The sequence below is a fragment of the Pteropus medius genome, unplaced genomic scaffold (genome assembly GCF_902729225.1).
Source record: "Pteropus medius unplaced genomic scaffold, Ma_sr-lr_union100, whole genome shotgun sequence".
In the NCBI taxonomy this organism is placed as follows: domain Eukaryota; kingdom Metazoa; phylum Chordata; class Mammalia; order Chiroptera; family Pteropodidae; genus Pteropus; species Pteropus medius.
Genome location: NW_024350924.1, coordinates 8,470,080 through 8,494,167, shown reverse-complemented (window position 1 = coordinate 8,494,167; position 24,088 = coordinate 8,470,080). Strand labels below are relative to the sequence as shown.

Sequence of the window (24,088 nt, the reverse complement as noted above, 5' to 3'; positions counted from 1 at the left end):
TTAATCCCAAATTAGATTTTATTATGTCTTAAAATCTGAATAAGACAATGATTTGTTTAGAAATGAAGTTTTCTTACATACATCATTATCTCAACATTTATTCTGCATTTTTAGTTCCCTATTATCAATCCGTTGTGAATTAACAAACATTTAGAGAAGCAATGTAGTGGGTACATATATTTTCATAATGTTTATTATAATTTTAAAATAAATTGCTTGGTTTCTACTCTGATCCGTGTTTTAATATAGTCATTATCTAAATATAGTTTGATATAAGTCACATTTTTCTTTTTAACTCCAACTTTTTATGTTACATATTAATTATAAACATACATTTAAAACTAAAACACTTCATTGTGAATCAAACTATTTAAATGATATTGAGACTAAAAGAAAACATTTTAATCATCAAAAAAAGATGAAAAACGACTCATACAAAAAAATGTAACAATGGTAATAATCAGTCAAACTACATCTCTTTTCTCTGCCTCTGAGTTGAGTCTAGTTCAGAACATTTTAATAGATTTTAGGAAAAGATGCAAATATATTCAAATTGTGCTTTTAATTTGTGAATTCAAATAACTAGTCCATATTTTCTTGGATATTTTTAGCAACTCTTTTATATAAAAGCAAAACAGTTTTTTCTCTTTTGGCTTATATACTTAGTACAAGTTGCCTTATTTTCCAGAGTATTAGACAAGAAGGGAGATATGCATTAAAGAATTATGGAGAGATGGTATTGGTAAACTTTTCTTAAAAAAAAAAACAAAAAAAACTCAAAACCGAAAGCACCTGGATTTGATAAGACATCATGATGATGCCACAAACAACCCAGAGCCTGCTCCGAAGGAGCCACTAAGAGAAATTGGGGTAACTTTCACAGACATTTTCCAGCTTACTCCAGCTAAAACCCCGAAACACTGGAAACCAGCCAATGTAATGCCATTTTGTGTGTGTGCGTGTTTTGTTTTAAAAGAAAGGCCATAGGGACATACCAGGAAATTACAGGCTGGTTAGTTTTGATTCAGTTGTGGTTAAAATCTTCAGAAACTGTTTTAAGAAATCAAACAGAGGAAGAGCAGGAACTCAATTTAGAGGGACCCGTGTGGTTTCAGGAGAGTTATAACTTGCCTCAGTAACTGGATGGAATTCTTTGAGGCTGGATTATCAAAATAAGGATACTACCAATAGAACTATCGGATCTAAAGAACTATAAAATTCAATAATTCAGATTAAATAACATATGACTTTCTGGCTGTCAAATTTGTAAATAAAATAGTACTTTCCTAATTCAGATGCTTTTAATTAATGAAAACTTTTTACAGACTTCAGGGAAAATGTGCAGAAGCATACATATTTAAAATTAAGCAATATTTTTAAATACAAATAGCTACAGTTACAGCAGCTAATAGTGATAATTAGCTGCCATTATTGTCTGTTTGGTATTATACCAAACTCTTTACATGTTTTATCATTTACTCTTTTAAATAACTTTATGAGGTACAGAGTGTTATTCTCAATTTGCAGATGGGGAAGCTGAGGGTGTGAAAAGTAATTTTCCCAAGGCTAAATAGCTCCTCAGAGGTGGAGGCTGGATTCAAATCTAAAACTGTCGGATTTTAATGACCATGTTCTTAACCATTGTACACACCCTCCCCAGTGTGTCTTAATATTTATGCAAGATGGCACTCCTGGCTCACAGTCAGTAGAGTGCCTGCCCGGAGGTGTTTTCCTGTGAGAGCAAAGGCTTTGCTCAGGGATCTACCAGCAGCCGTCTGGTCCCACTATCCACTGCGCATACAATATCCTGAGGTTAAATGTGGGGACAGGTCAAGGGAAGAAACAAAGCTGACCAAAGACAAAGACCACTGAGCCACTGATTCCCAAAAGAATCCTGACTGCATTTCCAGTCCTGCCCCCTGCCCAGAAATGACCTGGTCTCTGGGGACCTCTCTTAGAACTAGACTTCCTGAGATTATTCCAACCATCCTTGCCCCTTCTCTCTGCCCTCTGGATGCTATGGTAGGATGGCATTGACTGATCTGGTGCCACAGCCTCTGAATCACATGGGATCCAGTCGGAGACTGACATCAGGCAGACATCAGACCCACCCCGTCACCACCAGCACACCCAGACATGGCCGTGTTCTGATTTTGTGGCTTAGGAATTGCACCCCCTGAAGATAGCAATGTGGCACCCCAGGACCTTCTGCAGCATCCTGAAGATTAGATCATTTGGTCACGTGAACCCAGTGCATTGCTAGGCTCATGGTCTCTGTATCTCTCTAGAAGAGCAGCTCTCTAGAAGAGCAAGCTCCTGACTCGACCCTACCCATTCTGTTTTCTATTTGGTAGGGAAGTGGGCCCCCTTGTCAAATGAACTTGGAAATAAATCACTGTGTTAAATCTTGGAGATTTAATGGCACATTACTTATTACAGATGGAGGGGTCTCATGAAAATAAGTCTGTCTAATATTGTTTAATCTACTATCTCTCAAACTCATTTGACACCGTACATTTCTTTCGGCCATCTTTTGTCCTCTCATCACCTGTGAACAGTAGAATAGGTTGTTTATAGGTAGAGTGATATCTTGAAAGAGAACTAGAGTAACACTCAAAGACAGACTTAGTGATGGAGTGACTTAGCCACGTAACTTCCATGAGCATGTTTCCTTATTAATATCCTTAATCATATTACTGTGAGGATCTTTTGATAGAACACAGGAAACACAGTTACACACAAATGTGTTAGTGTAGTAATAAGAACAAGATGAAACATAATTATCTGCTGTTTGTTTCACTCTCACCTGCTTTTCGCTGTGAGGAATAGCAGACGGAATACCTGTCCAGGTATGTGAAGGCATCTTAAGGTATTTGAATCTTGACATCAAGAAGTCATTTGATAAATACAATCTAAAATATTTGAACTATCAAATAACTAGGTTGCCCTGTTACAGAGGGAGAATTTGTATCTTTCTCTTTAAAAAGTGAGAATAACACAATTAAGGATTCTAATTAAGTATCACTTGATACTGAGTATGTGAAATGCTAATATTTTTTTTGGTTGTCGCTAAGACAAGAGCCCCACATCTGTCGTGTAGCTTAGCTGGTGAAGAAATCTCTGTGCTTCTCCAAAGCCGCCTCATCATAGGAGGCATCCGCATGCTTTCTGTACACACTGCATTTTAAATAAAATGTACTCCGTAATGAACTTGACTCTCCCTTCATCAGCTGGGGAACACGTATTCCCCAACCATGGTAGAAAGAGGAGGTTTGTGGATGTACCCACTTGTAAATTTTTGTCTTGAATCCGTGCAAGTTGCCTCTGAGTTCAGGTCATGAGCAGATGACCATAGAATGCGACCATGCATGCATGCTACCTTATCCAGAAGTAAGAAAGGCCAAAGAAGAAGTTGACGTGAACACGTTTTAGTTTATGATTGAGGAGGGGGCCACCTTTGCTGAACACTCAGCTTATCAGCTTCATCTCACACCCCTTCAATCCCCCAAGCTCAAGACATAAACCCATGGGGGAGGGGCCTATTCAGAAAGTCAGAGAAAAGAGGAAAAGGGAAGAAGATAGGAGGTGGGTTTTTTTGTGAATGGGGCTGAGTAGAAATGGATACTTCACCTTTGGACCAAAGCAGAATTCTAGGGGCCAAGCAGTCAATCATTATCCGGAACCAGAGAGACGAAGAGACTGTCACGGTTCGGCTCAGGTCTGGAGGGTGGGAGGAGTGAGGAACAGAAGAGAAGTAGGGGGACCACCCCTCGAGTTGTCGAGTTGGCGTGGGAAAGCAGAAGGGAATGGTAGGACAAAGGACATCCTCAGAAACCCGGCAAGGATTTCTTTGCCTGGATCTGGCTCCTGGAAAAACTCATCTGCTTCCATTGGCTTCTGTGTTCCAACGTACCGGGAAAGTGTGTCTTTCCCTGCTCGACTTGGGTAATTCTTTACGAAGTAATTCTTCTTGAAATTCTAACAATGGGAGATACATCATCTTTAAGTGGGAAACGCAGAACACTAATGGCATAGAGAGAACGATAACAATTATGCGAAAGCGATGCATAAACATAATGCGAAGAATGTATTAAATATTTTCTTCCACTCGTTGTCTCTGGATGGTGGAATTATGGTGATTTTTGTAACTGCTCTATATTTTTTTCCAGAATTTTAATAATGATTACTTTTATAATTTAAAAGTTATTTAAAGAAGTAAATCAAGATTTATAAGTATTTTAAAAATACATTTGTAAAAGGAGGGAGGTCGATATGGATCATTTCAGAGTTAATGGAAATTAGTTTAAAAGATGCTTTTCTGCAGTCTGCCGTACTTGGCCTTGCTAAGGGAATGAAGAGGAAGCAAAAGAGAGAGGGAGAGAGAATAAGGCGCGGAGCAGGAAGAGTAGCTGAAGGAAGCTAAGGAGCATCGGCGAGCGTCCGGCCTCTGGCAAGAGAAGAGGGAGGGCAGGCGTGGGGCAGAGGGTGAGTGGCCATCGAAAACAGAGACTCACAGAACCGTAAAAATAAAATGAGTCTGGAGGTGACATCGGACCAGCTGGTGACTCCGTCACAGCCGTGCATATGAGGTCAAACCCTGTGTCTTAATTTACACAATGGGAATAAAGTCACCCATCTTGCAGGTTGCTTTGTGAGAACAAATTAAAGATGATGATTTCCGGAAAGCATCCTGCATAGCTAGCCCTCTGCTAATTTAGTGCTTATTTTGGATTTTTGGTCGTGATCAGCCCTGCTCTCTTTAGGGGGTCCCAAGAGGAGGAAGGAAGTGCCACGTCTTCTTCTCTCCTTGTCTCCAGTGTCTTAGAATGGAGTTTTCAAATTCGGTTTCGTGACCTCAGGAACATACAGAGCCCCAGGTGTTGCTACAATAATTTGTTATTTTTGTTCCCAACTTTGTCGAAGGTGGAAGAAAAAAATATGTCAGACCTTCCGTGCGGCCACCTCACGACCCAGTGCTACCATATCGTTTCAGTAAAAACAATCTACTTGTGTTCGTAACACATGAATCGAAAGCATTACATCATGAAACCATGTGCAAATGTTTCAGCAATTGCTAGAAAAGAGAAAAATAGTGGGAAAATTGGATCTTTACATGGTACTTGGCAATCTAAGCATCCCCCCAGCATCGTGCAAAGAGTTAGCATTCCCAACTGATGTTTTCTTGATCCCGTATTCGAATGCGTCAAGTGGCAACCACTGATTATGTCTGGACATTTTTTAAGTACAATTATAATAAAAAATAATGTATTAGTGCTAGGTTCTCAAAAGAATGTTTTAACCTTTAAAAATAGCCTATACACTGCTTAAACTATGGAAAACTTTAAGAAGATTTTCGAGAAACTTCTCTTCTTCTATTTAAAATTTCTGTGTTGTTTTGTTAAACCCCACCTCTCTCCAACACTCAGATAGAGACTCTCCATGGTTAGACTACCGGTGATCCTAAGCTCCTGCCTTCACAGTGTCCTCAGAGTCCTCCATTCTCCCTGCCTCCTACCGACCGAGCCGAGCTGTGTACCAAGCCATGCTAGGCTCTCCTTCAGGATGAGTTGCTTCCAGAAGGCCATATGTGTGAACCATCTCCTCGCATCCACCCCTGCACTCCACGTGCATAGGTAGACGAGCCTCATCCCAGCTTAGGCTCAGCCAGGGATCCCCACTCTCCTGGCTGGAAAACGCATAGATGAGTAAACAAGCAATTGAGTGAAATAAACAACGAATTCACCTAACCGTAGAAAAGCCCTTGCTTGCTCACTGCCTGATTTGGAAAAAAAAAAAGTTTTCTCTCTTTCCAGGTGATAGAAGACAGGTTTAAGATAGAAAAGGATAAAGGGAAAGCAAAATCTCCCAAGGAGAAGAAGGCCACAAATGCCAAAGCTGCCAAAGGGAAGGGAAAGGATCAGCCCGAGGCGAACACGGCCGTGAAAAAGACCACGGAGCTGAAGCGGAGAGGAGAGGAAGGCGACAGCGGGCTTTACATCGGTCAGTGACGCTGCCTTTCGCTTCTTGCCCTGTCACCTAGGAAGTAACCGAGGAATCATTCCAGGAATTACGCTTAATCTTTCCCAGCCTTTTCGCTCCTTAGAAAAACATAAATCACATACTACCCATGATGGCCCAACAGAAACATATTTCCATTTGCAGTTCATTTCTGATTTCACCCAATATTTAGTGAGCACGTGTCTTGCTGTGGGCACATTTACATGGTGCGAATAAAGGATGAAATTAGGAGCTGATTGTGCCACCAAGGAGCTGACTACCTTGTTGGGAACATTTTTAAAAAGTCAGACGTACTTAGAAGGCCAAGTAAAAAGCGGTTATTGTCATGAGTGAAATTCAGTGCTAATAAAATGAGCCCAGTTAATTTGGGCGCAGGCGGAGCACGTGGCTTCCTGACTTCAGCTTCTCCCACGACTGGTTCGTCTTGCAGCAACTGGAATGTACTTTGATTTTAGATTATTGATATAAAAATGCTTTAAATTAGGCAGCTATGAGTAATGGCCCCCTTCCCATTAACTCAGATGGAGCTACCTGTTATTATTTGCATAGCATTTGAATGAGATGGGAGGCCTTTACATCCCTCACCAGTTTGGCTCCCCTGTTTATCTCTGCTCCAGGTAAACAGATTAGACTTAGAACCGATGATGTGGATTCCACGGACAGTATCAACACTGACTTGCTTAGTGATAGAAGAAAAATCATTACTTGAAAAGTAAAAGTGCATGCTTCTGTTGCACTATTTTTAAAATGATCTTAGTGGGCCATTGTGGGATGTAAGGTTTTAATGTACCATCTACTCACAAGAGTTGCTGCATCACCCATACTCAGCATTCACACCTATTGACATAAATACACAGAATACTTTGGTAGGGAGCATGTCCATATTCAATATTTCCCTCTCCTGTAAACACCTCTACTTATAAAATACCACAAAGCTGCAGCTACTCGTAATTCAGGAGTAAAGCCAGATGTTGCTCAAAAGAGATTAGAAGCAAAAAAAAAGAAAAGAAAAGAAAAAAAAGAAAATTACAGTCTGACGAAAAAAAAAAAACAACCCGTGCACACATTTTCCATGACCACAGGCCTCGCGTATGTTTGTCCCCCTATGACGCCTATGTCTCATTTGCAAAAGTGATTTAATATTCTGTAAAATGGCCACAGCTTTCTGGAAGGGCGGTAATGAAAACCAGCCAACATGACTCCATTCCAGCCAACTGGACGGCTTTGGGCCAGCCAGAGGGGTTGGAGACGCGCGCATAATGTCCGTAGCCATCAGACTGGCTGAGTGCCACCTGTTCTCTTTTAAAATGACGCCGCTCTTCTTTCTGGCATTCTGAACAGATGATGAGCCGGACGACGGTGCCCAGCATTACATTATAGCGGTGGGCTTCCACAGTCCTCAGCTATTAGCAATTCTGACCGAGCTTGGCATTCCTGTGAGCAGCGTGATTAAAATATCTTCGGAGAATTATGAACCTCTGCAGACGCACCTGGCAGCAGTTAGCCAGCAGCAGGAAGTTTTCCTTCAGCCAGAAGGTACGCCGTGTGCGACGCAACTTACTGGACCCTTCCGTACTACCCACCGTCCTAAAAGTACAAACACTATTTTCTGTCCAAAACGTAGTCACACAACACATACGTTATTAAATCCTTTCAAGACTTTGCTTCGCTAGTCTGCTTGCACTAGCCAGGTGTTGTAAATTTTGCAAACGAAAATCATATTCTGTGTTTACATCCCTGTGTAGCCACAGAGAACATAGACTGCAATGCAGGTCAGAAGACTTGGTTTTGCAATTAGTTTCTCAGAAACATTCGATCTGTCACTTTACCTACAGCAGAGGGTGGATAGATCAGCTGTAGATAGTCTGTTTTTCCAGGAGCCACAGTCACCAAATGGCCCAAGGAGACAGGAGCCTTGGATTGCTGCTCTGCTTTGTACTGGTTCATTGCGATGAATCAGAGCGGGCGCCTCATCTTCCAGGCCTTACACCAGGAAGTCATGGGGTGGAGCCCCACCCATCCCACCACTCAGCCTTTGGAGCCCCAAGGTCTCCATCTAAGGGCGAGGGCTAGGCTCCCTCTGGGACGGGAACACGATGCTCCGTATCCTTGAGACAGCAGAACAGGGATGTGGTATCTAAGCCTGTGTGACTTAGAAGTCCAACTTTCTGCCATGTGCTGTTACTTTAATTGTTATTTATCAATAGTATTATATGCACAGTGTTTTGTAACTTACACAGCCACATCCCAATTTCTATAACACCATATTTTAAAAATTCCTGTTCCAAGCTGGAAACTGCTACCACTGATCATAATAACAGCTCCTGTTTATTGGGTACATGCCTTGGGACTAGGCTCGACGCTAGGGACTTCAATGTGTTGATCCAGCAGCTTCCACAACCACTCGTGGAAGTGTGTTTTATTTACATTTTACCAAAATGGACCGACCCGCAGCCTAGAGGCAGCTATTAAGTAAGAGTTGAGATTCAAACCCAGATACTTTATCATAAAGAATGGTTGTAACATTAAATAACTTATTATTGAAGCCAATGGGAAAACACTGCATAAACTTCATAGTCTCTTTATAAAAATATTGAATATATAAAAATAAAATCATAAAAATAGACTTTACAGTAGAACAATGAGATCTTAGTAGTAGAACCTAATTATAGATGCAATAAACGAATATTTCAAATTTTCACATGTAACTTATGAAAAACTGGTCCTTATTTACAGTCAGAGCACAAATGCCCAAATGCGTATCTGTTTTAATGTGACCAAAAATTAACTGAAGCTCAAATCGTTGATCCGGTCCGTTTTTATCCACACGGGAGGGAAAACAGGATCTACTGCATTTCTAACCAGTTATGTGGCAAACAGACACTAAGATGGTCGAAAAGTGATTTGGCAGAGACACTGCTTCTGTGCAGGTGGCAGTCTGAGCGTGATGGACATATCGAACACATTCAGCTCCCAAAATACGTGACCTCATCTTAATCTTTCTGGGCCTCACGTGTAAAATGAACGAGGTGGGATAAGCTCATATTTAATACCAATTTCAGAAGTAAAATCCTCTGATTTCATAATCATATAGTCTAGGTCCAAAATCATCTCGAAATTAGGTTTCTTTATTTGCATTTTCTGGTACTGTATAGGACATCTTGCAGTGCATGTGACTCACCATGTCCACTTAAAGTGGGAAGAAATTCAACACTCATTTTGTAGTATAAATGTTTTGCTATTATTAGATATAGAAGCTGAAAAACTGAAGAAAGAGAACACCATAAAAGAACTTGCCATTTTCTGGAAGTACCTGGAACCAATCCTGAATAACGAGAAACCTGAAACAAATCTTTTTGATGTTGCTCGGCTCGAATATATGGTCAAGGCCAACAGCTTCCCTTCGGACTGGTCAGACAGCGAGATGATGGTTAGTACACACAATGACGAGAGTGAGTGGTCTGAGCATGTGACACTGTGGCTCCGTCTGCCCCATTCAGTCATCCCACAGATATGTAGGGATCACTGACTGTAGATAAGGCTTTGTGCTAGGCTCTTGTATCAAGACAGTGATGGCATTGAACGCCCAATAATGGTTATAGCCTGATTCTGTAGCTTTTAGTGTATGAATCCATGATAAAGAATAAGATGTAGTTGAAGATAAAGGATGGTAATTCTTTCATTTAGTGACATGTGACTTTGTTTCATACCTTAACAATGTTCTAGGCCATAGAGTCTTAATATATATTAATGGTGAAAATAGCAGTTTACAGTTTGTTGAATTACATTGTCTTTTAATATATATATATGTGTGTGTATATATATATATATATATATCAGTTTGAAACATTGTTTCTATGCCCTTGCATTTATTACCAAACTGTATTTTCAATACACTTGGCCAACAAGGTCTATCCTAGTAGGATGACTTGACCCCGGCCCAACAATCAGCAGGCATTTCCCAAGAGCATTTCCTGGCCCCTGCTATGGAGGAGCTTGCAAAGAGACGAGACCAAAAACATGACACAGAGAAGCAGTGTTCAAGGCGCTACACGTACAGAGGCTCTGTTATGTAAAACACACTCTAAGTTTCCTATGAATTCAGAAAAGGAAAAATGGGATGCTTTGAAAAGTAGTAAGTACTAGATACGTGAGGGTGCGTTAAAAAAGGTCGAGTGACTACTTGCCGTGAATGCTGGGCACGCTATCCCAGCATGCCAACAACACCGCTGAGTCTCCTTCTGGGTGACCCTCTATGCCAGCAAACGGGGGCCCTGGGAGCGCTGCCTCCCCACAGGGCCACGTACGTCAGCATCGAGGGGCTGAACTGAAAGCACCGTCCGGGGAGCGACCACTTCAAGTGAACGCTTTGTAGGGAGCTGGGTAAAGCAGGGTGGACAGAGGTAGATGGCCCTCTGTGGACAGTGACTGTGGACAGCTGCCAAGAAAGAAAACTGACAAAGAAGAGACCGTAGAGTAGCTGCTGAGCCAAAGCATAGGCTGCCCGTGGCCATGTGCTGGAGCATGGACATGTCTCACTATGGGAGTTCCTGATTCTGTTACCTTGACACAGGTGTGCACTTAGCAGAGTAAGTGAGAACAGAGGAGGGAGGCCCAGACTGGAACCTCCAAGGATGGACAGGATTTGCAGAAGTAGCAATGTGTCGATCAGCTTGAGTTACAAAGACTGTCAAGGCATTAGCTGTCACCAAGTAGAAATAGAACACTTGAGTCTGATACCTTGCCAATAATAAGAAATACTAGCTTTGTCCTATATGTGGACAATTAAGCCGAACATAGAAAAGCTGTAGTTCAGAGCAGAGCTTTTTCTAGGCAAAACTGGTTACTCCAGACTCCCTTTACTTTGCTTCTTCCCATTCCTTCATCTAGATACCAACATCTTTCCTGCTTTGTCTTTACTCTTTGCCTAAATTCTTGGAAAAGAATCTACTGCCATCCGTCCTTTAAGGCTTTATGGAAAATTGGTCCATATGTCTTCCTATCCCAGAGATACTAGTAATACAGCACTGTAAATATTCTGTCCTATTTTAGTGAACACTCGATAAATGTGATTTCCCTAGGGCCCTGAAGTCCCACCTCAGAGCTAGCTTGCTACTCTTTCTCTCCAATAGACCAGCTCTTCCGAGAACATAAAACCTATGCCTGACAGAAACCCACATCCACAAATGTATCTTTCTAAGAAAGAATTCTCCTCTTATTTGGGCTAGGTTCCGGCTGCATACCCTGCCAAGAACTCGTGGACATTTTTGGTTCCATAGGGCTTAGGAGATTGCAGCCATATAATTCTTAAACCATAATTCAGAGGTGGCAATAAAAAGAGTCTTCTAAGGCAGCCTCGAACCAAGCACCTTTGTTCCTGCTCTAGCTAGGGCTTCTGTCTGTGTGTCTTATTTACCCCCTGGCACAGGCCGAGGAGAGCTGAAACGTAATGAACCCAAGGTAGAGTCCGTTTCCCTGCCTTGTCAGCACATACGTGTGAGCACCAGGGCACGTGGTCGTAGCTCCGTGAGACCCAGCACCATTCACAGCCTTCTGCCTTCCATTCCTTTGTCCATAATTTTATGTTCATTAGATTTTCATCACTCCATTCTTCAAGAAAGTGAATGTGGCTATGTTTTCCTTCTCAAAAATATGGAGTAGAAGAGTTTAAATGACCAAGTTCAGAAAAAATTATTTTATGCTAAAAAAATATTAGCAGCTTAGTTGAAATACTAGTTCTGCAGGATCATTCTTGACTTCAGAACTAGAAGAATGATGTCTAGGGTACCCAGTGGGACCCTGAAGGCGACCATCAGGAATGAAGGCATTCACCTGCCTAAAGAGCCGTTTGGGGCCCCTTAGGGCTGTGCTGCCCAGCTGGACACACTACTCTCTTGACGATCAGTTTGCAGATATTCACTCTCTTCTTCATGCCGGGGCGGTGGTCTGGGCTTGACTGCAGAAATCTTTCAGAACCCAGGTGTGTCTCTGGAAGGTGTGGTTTGTGAGTGAAAACCCAGCACCGAGGATGTTGGGGAAGGGAAGCTTTGGAAAACGGTTTCGTAATAGAGTTGCGTTCCAGAAGAAAAGGCCATCGGATTCAACACTGAAGATCAAAGTTCATGTTAAACTGAGGATCACTTACGACCCATGAAAGTACTGAACCCGTTTCTGGTAGAAGTAGACTAGACGCATGGTGTAGACGCGTGGTTTCACACTCTCAGCTGATGATGGCCTCATAGCCAAGGCAGCCAAGGAGTCTCCTTCCTCTCTGGAAGAAGGAAATCGTTAGTGCCTTTGGCTGCAGGCAGGCAGGCTGCATTTCTGCTGAACCAAAGTAACAAAAGCTTTACATCAAATAAGTGCCCATCGAGAAGTGCTAACTGCCTGTGCAAGACGCCTGTAACATCTCAAGCTAAGACCTTGGTTGCTGGAATAATTTGTTGGCTTTTAGTGTTTGATTTAAAAATAAATTAACTGCTTAAGCTAAGGGATCATTGGGCAGAAGTTTTACTGTATGTCTTATAAATACAAACAAACAAAAGCATGTTTTTCTGCCAGAATTTGGGCAAAGAATACCAGGTGAAAGCTTAACTGAAGAATGCTCAGCCTTGGAATTGGCACTCAGAGCCCAGATCGATAGCTGTGCCCTGAAGGTGGGCAGAGCTAGCGCTTCCTTGGACTTCTGCCAGGCTGTAATTCACCAGCCCCGCAAGAAGCTGTCTCACTCAACCTTACTTCTTCAGCCCAGACATAGGACGAGCCTCTGTAATCCTCCCGGGCTTTCAGGCAGGCACAACTTCTGGTAACTAGTGCCTTTTACTCCTGGAAGTGAAAGCCCGAGTAGTAGAAGCATCTGATCCATAACCTACCTGCCAGGTCATAAAACTCATGGGGACCATAGAAGCAGTAGTCTTCCTGGATTTCTTGTGTTTTTTATTTTTCTCCTTAAAGTAGCACAGGTGAAAGTAAAGGAGAGAGGCAGGGAGGCAAGGAAGACAGGTTGACTACAGTTGCCTGCCGTGTACTCGGATGGATGATGAGTGGCTGATCGCTATTGTGCTTCTTGCACAGCCAAGCAGGAAATCATCCACAGCTTGTCTTGGGCCAAGGATATTGAAATTACCTACCTGCTGTGTTGTTTCTGGAACTGAGATACCTGGATGTAGGCCACACTGCCGCAGCTGCTGAATAGGGTGCTTTTTATTTAGCTGGAGTATCAGGTGGGCTCTTACAATATTAGGCCGCCGTAAGGCCCCCCAAAGGGAGGTGAGCAGGAAGGGCGACAAGGGTCCAACTAACGAAACCTCGGTCGCCGTGGCTGGGATTCAGGGGCGTGGGGAAGCGCTTCCCTGAAAAAGTGATGAGTGTAGCTGATACGGGAGACACAGGCCGTATATCCGATTACAGCAGTGTGAAACTAATGACTAATTGCCATTCATTCTCTCACCTGTAGCTGAAATTGGGCACTGATATTTTTGAAGATATTGCCTGTTTGATGTATGACAGCCTGGATTGGAAAAGGCAGCACCAGCACTATTTGGAAAGCATGCAGCTCATTAATGTCCCACAAGTGGTTAGTGAGAAACCTATCGTAGAAGCCACATTGATTTCTGAGGTAGGCACATGCTCAAATGTCTTCTGTGGGCTGAATGATTAACCGAACAACTTAATTTTCACGTTGATAAAACATGTGAAGAAAAATATCACATGAGTTCTTGGAGCGAGTTAATGCTGCGTGGTGGGATTTAATAAGTGAGAGCGGGAACAAGGAAAGGCCCCTGGGGATAGTATCGAAGGGCACCGATGTGGTGAGGGCTTCACGAAGTTTCCCGGCGACCTGCCAGCCCATTTTCAGCCCGTCGTGCATTAAATGACATCTGGAACAAGGCGGGACATCAGTAAGTGAATCGCCATGCTGACTTAGTTCCCACCTGTGCCAGTGCAGTGCAAGGTCCTGCAGTCCGAGAATGAGCAGGGCTCGTCTCCTGTCCCCTCGCGGAGGTTGACGTTGAGAGGAGACGGCAGTCAAGTCAGCAGTGGTGTCAGCGTAGCACAGTGAGTCAGGTCAGACTCATCGCAGCGGTAAAACACGGGGCTTAACACGACCTGGGCAGGAGCGGGAGGGAGAGAGGAGCCGGGGGAGCCCTGCTGGCAGGGTCGCTGACAGGCGAGGCTGAGCGTGCACTGCCTCTGGGAAAGCCTGGTGGGGACGGGCACAGAAAGGTATTCCCAGGAAAGGGGCAGAGGGGTACAAAGATACGGAGGTCAAAGGAAAGAGGCGTTACGACGCGAGCCAGGACCCCAGGGAGCGCCAGTGCTCACAGGCCATCCGGCCAGCGTGGAGGGCAGCGTGAAGTCCAGCTGGCGAGCTGGGAGCCGGAGTGGCCTTGGGTGCCGAGTTAGAGTTGGAGTTTTATCCTGGAGGCGATGGGGAACCATCGAAGGATTCTAAGAGGGGGAAGGGCGTGATCGTGAGTCACCCCGGGAAGAAAATCTGTTTGACTCTCAGTCCCCTTTTCCCCATCACGTCACGTTCCTGGCGAGTGCTGAGTGGGCGCTGTTAGGAAAAACTGAGAAGTGTCTCTACCTGTTAACTTCTTTCCTTCTTCAGACAAAACCCTTTTTGTTTGATCCTCATATCAGCAGACGATTTTGTGATATGAACATAATCATTTATGTTCTCAGATCCCGTCAGATCCCATCAGCCCAGCATTTGATGAAACTTCTCCCAGCTGGATCTCTCAGTCGTTTCTTTTTAATTATTCGTCTTTTAGCCTCCACAATCTGTTGTTCCAGTCCCTGGGAAGAAGAAAGGACCAAGTGAAGAGCCACAAGCGCCACCAGGCACGTATGAGACCCGTCGCCGGAGGATTAAGGCCGTGAGCTGGCACTTTAAGGGATGTTGGCTGTCCGCATGGCTTTCGGCCATCCCTCCACCCCACAGGTCCTCTGTGTATTAGTGCAAGGTCACACTTAGAATTCATGGGTGAAATTTTGATGGAAGAAATGGAAAACACATCTTAATTGAGCAACGATGTTTTGTCTGTTTTACAGTGGCTTTCGTCGTCACAACTGAAGTGGACATGAGATATTACAATGATTTGCTGAATCCGTTTCCAGAAGAATTCGTTTCTGTGCCCCTGATACTGCACTGTATGCTGGAACAGGTAGGTGGAGACACGCAGAAGTTTTTTTCCCAGGTGGATAACCTCGAGTCAGTCACTTCATCTTTCTTTGCTTTCGTTTTTTTTTTTTTTTTTTTAACTAATTTAAAAGTACATATGTAATACCTGAATGCATTCTCCTGTACAAAGATTAAAACATTTTAGATAAAACTAAGGTTTGCTTTGATCATCAGCTATGCTCTGGAACGGTTTATATAACATTCCCTGAAGTTTTAGTAGACACGTCCTGGTAGACATGCCTGTCTGGTATCGTTTTAATGGAAGAGAAAGAGGAGTTGAGCAGGTGGACGGAGCGGTTTGTGGTCTTTAACTATCTTTAAAATTTCTGTTAAACTTGTAGATTTAATCAGGTTTCTATTTCTGAGCCCAATTTTAGGCACTGTTTTTTTTTTTAAATAAATATGTCCATTTTATTTATGTTTTCAATATATGAAGTTCTTTATTTACTTATACACATTTTTTAAATTGCCTCTGTATCTGGTTATGTTCTTTTTTCTATGACTAATGTTATTTATTTGTCCCTCTCTTTTTTTTCATTTTGAACTAATTTATTTTCCAATTGCAGTCGGCATATGATATTATATTAGTTTCAATCATGCAACATAGTGATTATACGTTTATGTACTTTACAAAGTGATCACCCTGATAAGTCTAGTACCCGTCTGACATCACACATAGTTATTGTAATATTACTGTTATTTTTAAATTTATTTTCAATTACAGTTGACATTCAATATTATTTTACATTAGTTTCAGGTATACAGCATAGTGGTCCGAAATTAATGTGATTTATAAAGTGATTTCTTCCGATTAGTATCCACCTGGCACTATACATAGTTATTAAAATATTATTGACTACATTCCCTATGCTGTTCTTTACATCCCCATGATTTTTTTTTATAACTGGCAATTTGTATTTCTTAATCCCTTTCATGTTTTTCACCCATTCCCCGACACCCCTCCCATTGGGCCACCATCAATTTGTTCTCTGCATCTATGAGTTTGTTTCTGTTTTGTTTGTTTATTTTGTCTTGAAGAGTCCACGTATAAGTAAAATCATATATAGTACTTGTCTTTGACTTGCTCCACTCTGTACAATACCCTATAGATTCCATCCGTGTTGTCACAAATGACAAGACTATTCTTTTTTATGGCCGAGTCATATTCCTTTTTACATATGTGCCACATCGTTATTCATTCGTCTGTCTGTGGACCCTGAGGTTGCTTCCATATCTTGGCTGTTATAAATAATGCTGCAATGAACATAGAGGTGCATATATCTTTTTGAGTTAGTATTTTGGATTTCTTCAGATAAATACTCAGAAGTGGAATTGCTGGGTCATAAGGTAATTCTATTTTTAATTTTTTGAGGAAACTCCATACTATTTTTCGTAGTGGCTACCCCACTTTACAATCTCACCAAAAGTGCACAAAGATTCCCTTTTCTCTCGCCAGCACTTGCTGTTTATTGGTTTATTGATGATAGCCATGTGACAGGTGTGAAGTGATATCTCATTGTGGTTTTAATTTGCATTTCCCTGATGATTAGTGATCTTGAGCATCTTTTCATATGTCTGTTGGCCATCTCTGTGTCCTCTTTGGAGAAATGTCTGTTCCAGTCCCCTGCCCATTTTTTGTACTGGGCTTGTCAAAAAGCCAGCATTTTGTCTCATTGATCAACTCCTTTTTACTTTTTATTTCATTAATTTTTTCATTTATCTTTATTATTTCCTTCTTTCTACTTTCTTTGGGTTTATTCTCTATTTCATTTTAACTGAAAGCTTATTTCATTTACTTTAGTCTGTTTTCCTTTACTTAAGGCTATACATTTCCTTCTGAGTACTTGGCTACATCCTGATGCATTCAGTGTATTCAGTTCTAACTCTTTTATTTCTATTTCCACTGTTTATTGTCAATTTCTAATTTTATTGCATTATGGTTAGTAAAAACAGTCTGAATGCTAAAAATGTTTTTAACTTCCTGGATTTCCTGTGAGACCTGGTGTACACAGGCAATTCTTGGGAGCGTTCTACAGGTATTCGAAAAGAGTTTGTATTAATTAACTCATTTAATCCTTAGAACAACTCTATGAAGCAGCAACTATATTTATTCTCCACTTTCCAGATAAGGAACTGTGGCATAAAAGGGTTAAGTAACTTGTAAGTAACTTGGTACCACCAACTCAGAAGTGGCAGAAACCGCTTTTGAACCTACTCAGTCTGAGTGGAAAAGTATTGGGATGGCACTGCCTCGTTTTCTTCCTTCTGAGCGTCTGATGAGAAGTCTGATGTCAGTCTGGTCCTTTTTCCTTTGTAGGTAATCTGTCTGTCTTCCTGGCAGCTATTAGAATTTTCCCTTTATAATTGATAACTCAAGGCTATGTCTAGATATGGCTTTGTTTGTTTTATCATTATTGTTAAAGATTATAACCTGGTTTCTGATCACATTCTGAGTAAAATCAAAATTCCTCACGCAGGTCCATAAAGACTAGGCTCTGTCTGCTATTCCATTTTCTGCCCCCACCCACCCCAGCACACACTATTCGCCATCTACATAGGCCTTCTGGTTTTCCCTCTAACATACTACTTAATCCTACCTTCACTTTTTATTCCAATCTCTCTTCCTGGAAAGTTTTACTCCCACACGCCTGCCTGGTGGCTACTCCTTGTCATTCAGCCCCGAGTGGAAGTAGCACTCCCTAAATGGGCTTTTCCCGAGGACCTGGTCTAAGGAAGGCCCACGACGACACACAGCGTCCTCTACTACATCACCTTCTTTTATTTTCTTATCACTAACTACCCTTTTAAAAGTGTGTTTGTTTGTTTTGTGTCTTTCCTTCCTCCTCTCACTGGAATGTCAGCTCCGTGCAGGCAGGGGGTTAATCTAGTCCTTTTCGTTGCTGTGTGCTCGGCGCACAATAATCACACCAGCCCACTGTGGACACTGGATATGTGTTTGCTGAATTAAATTATATCTTCAAATAGTATTTATCCTATTGCTTTATCCTGGTTATTAATTAACGAATATTGCAATTTCTGAGTTTTCCTCCTCGTCTTTTAAATTTTCTTTCAATTTTATCCCTGTAGGAATTCCAGCTTAACTTCCAACTAATTCATTCCTCAGCAGAATCCAGTATGCTATTGAAGTTTTATCTCAACAAGAACATTTTTAATTTATAAATTCTCTAATTTCTTTTCATAAATGCCTGTTATTCTTCTTATTTCCTAGATGTTACACATTCCTTTATCTCTCTTTTTAGGATCTGTATGGACCAGTGTAAAGAATATTAAAACATTTAATTGAAAGTTTTTTTCAGACACTATCATGTCTGTTACCTCCAGTATATATTTTTATGTTTGTTGACTGCTTTAGTTTTCTAACCTATTAGGTAAGCACACTCATATTTACCTTTATTTACCCCATAAGATTTTTGCAAGACCAATGGTTTTATTACATCAATAAATTTGTAAAAGTTCAAAAGCCCTTAGAGCTTCCAGTATCATCATTTTCTTTATCTTAATCTTTCTTATTTTATTCAACTCAACTCAAAGCAACAAACACTTATTAACCATCTACTATATTCCAGGCACCAAAGGGGATTAGTTGATGAGCTCAGTGCCTGACGCACAGAAGGCACCCAATCGTAGGTTCATGCTGGCTAAATAAAGGTTCAAAAGTAAGGGGATGAAATATAAGAAGAATGGGATGGCAGTTTACAGAATGGGATGTTAGAGTTTATAATTTCAGAGAAGGAACAGTTCGAATGATCCTTTATGATTGGAACTGGTCGGAAGATCGAAAGTGGAGGCACGAGTCACCCTTTTGAAAGTAAGGAGTTGACACAAGGTAAAGGATGAGGCTATTTTGTTTTCAGTCTATAACCATTGGTTCTCAAAAGGTGGTGATTTTGTAGTGTCCTCCCAGGGGACATTTGGCAATAAATGGAGAAATTTTTGCTGGCATCAAATAGGTAGAGGCCAAGGATGCTGCTAAACACCCTACAGTGCTCGAAACAGGCTCCATGATAAATAGTTATCGAGTTCAAAATGTTTTAAGTTCCAAGAAACCCTGTAGAGGGGAGTGAAACCATAGAAGATGATCGCAGGATAAGCGAAGAGAGAAACTGTAGAGCAGGTGCCTGTCTTGACTATATTTCAACTTCTTTGTTCACCGGGTAAAATTGAGCAAGGCATTTAATTTTTCTAGACTTCACTTTCTTCACATAAAGGAGACTATTACCTTTTACTGATCTTACAGTGCTTGGCACGTGGTTGGCACTCCATAAACATTTATTGAATCCAGAGGTGTGTGAGCACACTTTTGAGTGCTTTAAAAGAAAAGGTAAATCATTAAGAAAAATTTATATCGTTATTTTGATTCCTATCATAGTAAATTTTCCTGTTTACCATTTATATTTGGTGTTATCCTAACACATGTATTGAAATTATATCTACTTTAATGCATGGGTTGTAAACATTTTTCCTTTTATTTTGGAGTCACTGGTGATTACGCTGCCATTTGGTAGAATCACTGTGCTTTATTGGTGGAAACTGCCTTGTTTTAACTTAGACCAATGAAATACATGACTAGCGGTGAAGAGCTGACCTCTAAACCACTCCCTCCCAACTCTTATCGCACCAGGTCGTGGCAACCGAAGAAGACCTTGTCCCACCCAGCCTGGTGGAGCTGCTGCCCAGAGCCGATGGGCTGGACCACAGAATCGCAGCCCACATTGTGTCCATCCTGCCCTCCCTCTGTCTCACGGACAGGGAGAAAAAGGTCAGAAGGCGTGAGTCAGCCAGCGCGCTTATGTGCTTTGAAAAGAATTCGAATTTTCTCGTTAAATCGATGTTGTTTCAATTTGAATAGAATCTCCATGAACTATTTTTATCTGAAGAAGAAAAGGAGAGCAAAGCAATGCCCAAAGGCCCTCTGCTAGTGAACTATCATGATACACTCACCCACAGGAAGTACGCACTGAAGGTAATAACAATCAGGTTACTCTGAGGACAACTGAGGCAAGAAAGCCCAACTGTAATTATTCGGTTAAAGAAATCTTAATTTGACAGCTTTACCAACGCTAATTAAAGTAATATACAAAATGGATACCTGCTGACAAAGTGAGATCTCAGAAAATGGAAATGGATAAGGGAGAAATTATGTCAGCAAAGGAAACTTGTCTCATTATAGTGGTCCAATTAACCATTAAAGTGATTGTGCCTACACCAAATGTGCATTAAAACCTTATGGTTATTTGCTTTAAATATCTGCTAATATGTAGTGGAGGCCAGAAAAAAAACAATCTCAGAAGGGTTAGATGAATATATATGAGACTTTGGCAGTTCGTCACTACGAGTAAAGAATCTGTCATTTCTCTGCACCAGGAACCTCTGGCAAAGTGAGAACTAGCTTATTTGACCGTCAGTAAAATACCAATAGTTTGTCTTCCCCAATTAACAGTGATTTCCCCTGTTCCCGAATAATGAGAGTGAAGGGATCGTGTTCTCCCTTCTCCATATGCATAAGGTGCTTGACAGCATACTTTAATGTCTTCTGTCATGTTGCTGTTTTTCATCAGGACCAGAAGAATTTTGACCCAGTGCAAATTGAGCAGGAGATGCAGTCCAGGTTGCCACTGTGGGAACTCCTCGAATTCCCTCTGCCCCCACCGTGGAACCACACCAAGCGTCTAGCTACAATTCATGAGCTCATGCACTTTTGTACAAATGGTGAGTACATTGCTTTGTCTTACCTTAAAAATCACTCATGTATGGTCATCTGGGACTAGATTACATACCTGTTTACAAAAAGTACTTTGGCTGTTGAAAGACCTTTCGGAGGCTGAGGCGGGCATTTTGTTTGACTGTGGATGTTTACCTTGAAGAATGTCATCGGCAATACTATGACAGCTACAGTGGGAGACATCCCTCAGTGTGATGCACGGAGTTTTCTTTCCACTGTGTTTCCACCACAAAAACAATCTCTTATTTTCTCCTTTTCCCCGCCCCTCATCGACATCACTGTAGATGACAAGGCAACCCCGTCCTAGTTGAGAGACGTGGTACCGAGACTGTCGATTCACGTTAACCTCCTCTCATGGCAAGAGGGGCCATTTTATGCTCTCAGAAGACAGTGGGAAGTGGGCTCATCAGCTTCTCCCTGCAGACTCCCCCGGGAATTTATGGTATAGACACCTCTTTCCTAAAACAAACGCTATTCCCATTCGAGGCAATATGCAGATGCATTCCTACTTGTAAGGTAGAGAAAGAAATTACATAGACGTCTTTATTTGACAGGAAAACATTTGACCTAGAAAAAAGGATTCTTCCTTCTCTCTTCTTCTCTAACTCTAAGCAAATTACGAAATATTTTTACATCGACGTACATGGTTATTTGTTAATACCTACCTCCCAGCCCTCTACCTTAAACTTCTAAAGCTCAAGAACCAGATCCTTTTCTCTGAATCTCAGGCACCTATGACAAACCCTAAATGATACATAGAAAACAAAAATGAGTGAGCAATTGAGCAAGAGAATGAGCGAGTGAGTGGATAGATACACTGACGTGTAAAAGAGTAAATATGCAAATGAATAGAGCCAAGTGAAAGCTGATAACCTCTGAAGTGCAATTATGGGAATTACTGCACCAGTTCACGTGGGTGGAGAGGCCTTTTCTGAGTCCCCATGAACATAACATCATATGTTAGGCGCAAGTGATCTTTCTGTTTTAAATAACAACAGCAGCAAAGTGCCTTTGCTTAAAAAAGATAAGTTTGAGCCATATTCAACCAATATGGTACGTTGGAAAGTACATGTGAATCAATTTGGACACCTAATATTGATTAAGCTATGAAGCAATTGGGGAGCATTATCTTGATAAATTATATCTAGATTGTATAGCTTTCTTATTATTAGGTACCTTTGATTGATACTTGGTGCAGAATTGTGGAGTCCATGTTTAAAGTCGCTTCAACATTCATCATGGCGTGACTCCCCTGTCATTCTGGTGGACAGACCCCCTGGTGCCCCAGGGCAGTGCTGTAGCATGTGGTAATAAGAGCATTCCTAGCAGCACAGGTCGCTCTTTCTTACAGAAGCCTTGAGCTGGAATGAAGTAGAACGAGCCTTCAAAGTGTTTACTTTCGAGAGCCTAAAGCTCTCGGAGGTTGATGAAGAAGGGACCCTGAAGTCTTGTAAGATGATGTATGGGACAGATCCCGAGATGTTCAACATACCATGGGACAACCCTGCCAGATTCGCTAAACAGATCAGGCAGCAGTACATCACAAAAATGAACAACGAAAAGGCCAAGCACCAAACAGGTACACCGCATGGAGGGAACAAAAGGCATTCTTGGCGTTTTACGGTCGTCGATTTTTCTAGCATCGTAGCTCATAGATTCTCTTTACACCAATTAGATATTGAAACCAAAGTCAAAGTATTGTTGACGGATCAGAATTGGGCAACGTCTGTGCAAGGTGACGAGAACAATAAAGAATCTTCAGATCATAGTCAGCCTAATGCTGACAATATGGAGCATTTGAACCCGAATAATGAGAAACCCTTAGACCCCGATAATAGAGGGCTGTCCGAGGAGACCAGCCTGAAGACTCCGCTCCAGCCTGAGCCTTTGGGTAGGTAAATGTGAGTGTGAGTGCGCATACACACAGACACTACTGAGCCCGTAAAATGATTCAAGATGCATTATTTGATTTCCTCCCTGTTTCAGTTGAAAAACTGTTTAACATCTAAGTTGTTGGGTTAATTAAGTTTTGTTACTGAGTGTTGTTATTCGGTTAAGTCCTCATTATTTCAACCCTTGTTTTTCAAAATATCCTAAAACCTCTTAGTCCACTCTTACATTAATAAATATAGTGCATTTTTTAATTGGTTAAAATGTAATTATTAACTATGCAGTTAAAACTTAAACATAGTTAAAACTTTTATCATTAATATATCACAGGGTTATTGTGATTATATGAAAAAAAAATTTAAAAAATTGCCAGCAACATAATGAACTGCACAATACAGAGCTTTGCACAAAACTTGTGCTCAGTGAGCATCCGTCCCTTTCTTCTCCTTACACCTCAGGTGGTTACCCTCATTCTAGAATATGGCATCATGAATAGTGTATATTTGGAGGTATAGAAGCATAAAAGAATAGTAGGCTAAATTTTTACCGAGCTATTGTACACACAGCTGTCAGATTCATTACTTAAAATATACCTCCGTTATTTCCCTATTGACGACCTTCAGTGGCTCCCTACTACCTGCAAAATAGAACTCAACTACTCGGCCTGCTTTGCATGCTTCTCCAACAGTACCAAATTACTTTTCCAAACCCTTTCCACTTTTTCCCTTTTGCTCATTCACCCCATGCTCTAGTCAAAAAGAACTAAGTCCTTTTTTCTGTGTAAAGGAAATAGGACTTAGCTCTTTCAATCTCTGTGCCTTTCCCCCATAATACCCTCTGCCTAGACTTCTTATTTTTTTATTTTGATTAGGTTTAATTGGCACTTCTATGAAGTTTTGTTAGATGTGCCCATCTAGAAATGCCTCCCTCAGCCTTCCCATAATCACAATCTATGCTTTCTTTATGCCATTAGTTACCTTTTCTGCCACTTATTACAGTAATTCATGTGCCTATACTAAAGCCTCCATAATACTACAACTTCTTAGAGGTCATAAGTATGTTTATTTTAAAAATGTTAACCACATACTGGAATGCAGAACAAGGCTCAACAAATTTTCACTGGGTCAAAACTATAGAGTATGTTCTCAGACCACAGTGAAATTATGGTTGATATCAATTACAAAATAATAATGACAAAATCTCCCAATTTTTAAATTAAGAAATATACTTCTACATAACACCTTGTTTGA

General features: G+C 41.3%; 1 protein-coding gene across 1 annotated transcript in view; it reads left to right on the top strand.

Moving 5' to 3' along the window:
* Positions 1 to 24,088, top strand: part of SPAG17 (sperm associated antigen 17) — a 148,784-nt gene that overhangs the window by 50,498 nt on the left and 74,198 nt on the right. Inside the window, exons 5-15 of the mRNA XM_039841330.1 lie at positions 5,814 to 6,000; positions 7,360 to 7,554; positions 9,267 to 9,448; positions 13,475 to 13,636; positions 14,796 to 14,865; positions 15,076 to 15,188; positions 19,848 to 19,985; positions 20,076 to 20,189; positions 20,785 to 20,935; positions 22,300 to 22,527; positions 22,624 to 22,839. Coding sequence (XP_039697264.1) covers positions 5,814 to 6,000; positions 7,360 to 7,554; positions 9,267 to 9,448; positions 13,475 to 13,636; positions 14,796 to 14,865; positions 15,076 to 15,188; positions 19,848 to 19,985; positions 20,076 to 20,189; positions 20,785 to 20,935; positions 22,300 to 22,527; positions 22,624 to 22,839 — 1,756 coding nt within the window. The remainder of the gene's footprint in view (positions 1 to 5,813; positions 6,001 to 7,359; positions 7,555 to 9,266; positions 9,449 to 13,474; positions 13,637 to 14,795; positions 14,866 to 15,075; positions 15,189 to 19,847; positions 19,986 to 20,075; positions 20,190 to 20,784; positions 20,936 to 22,299; positions 22,528 to 22,623; positions 22,840 to 24,088) is intronic.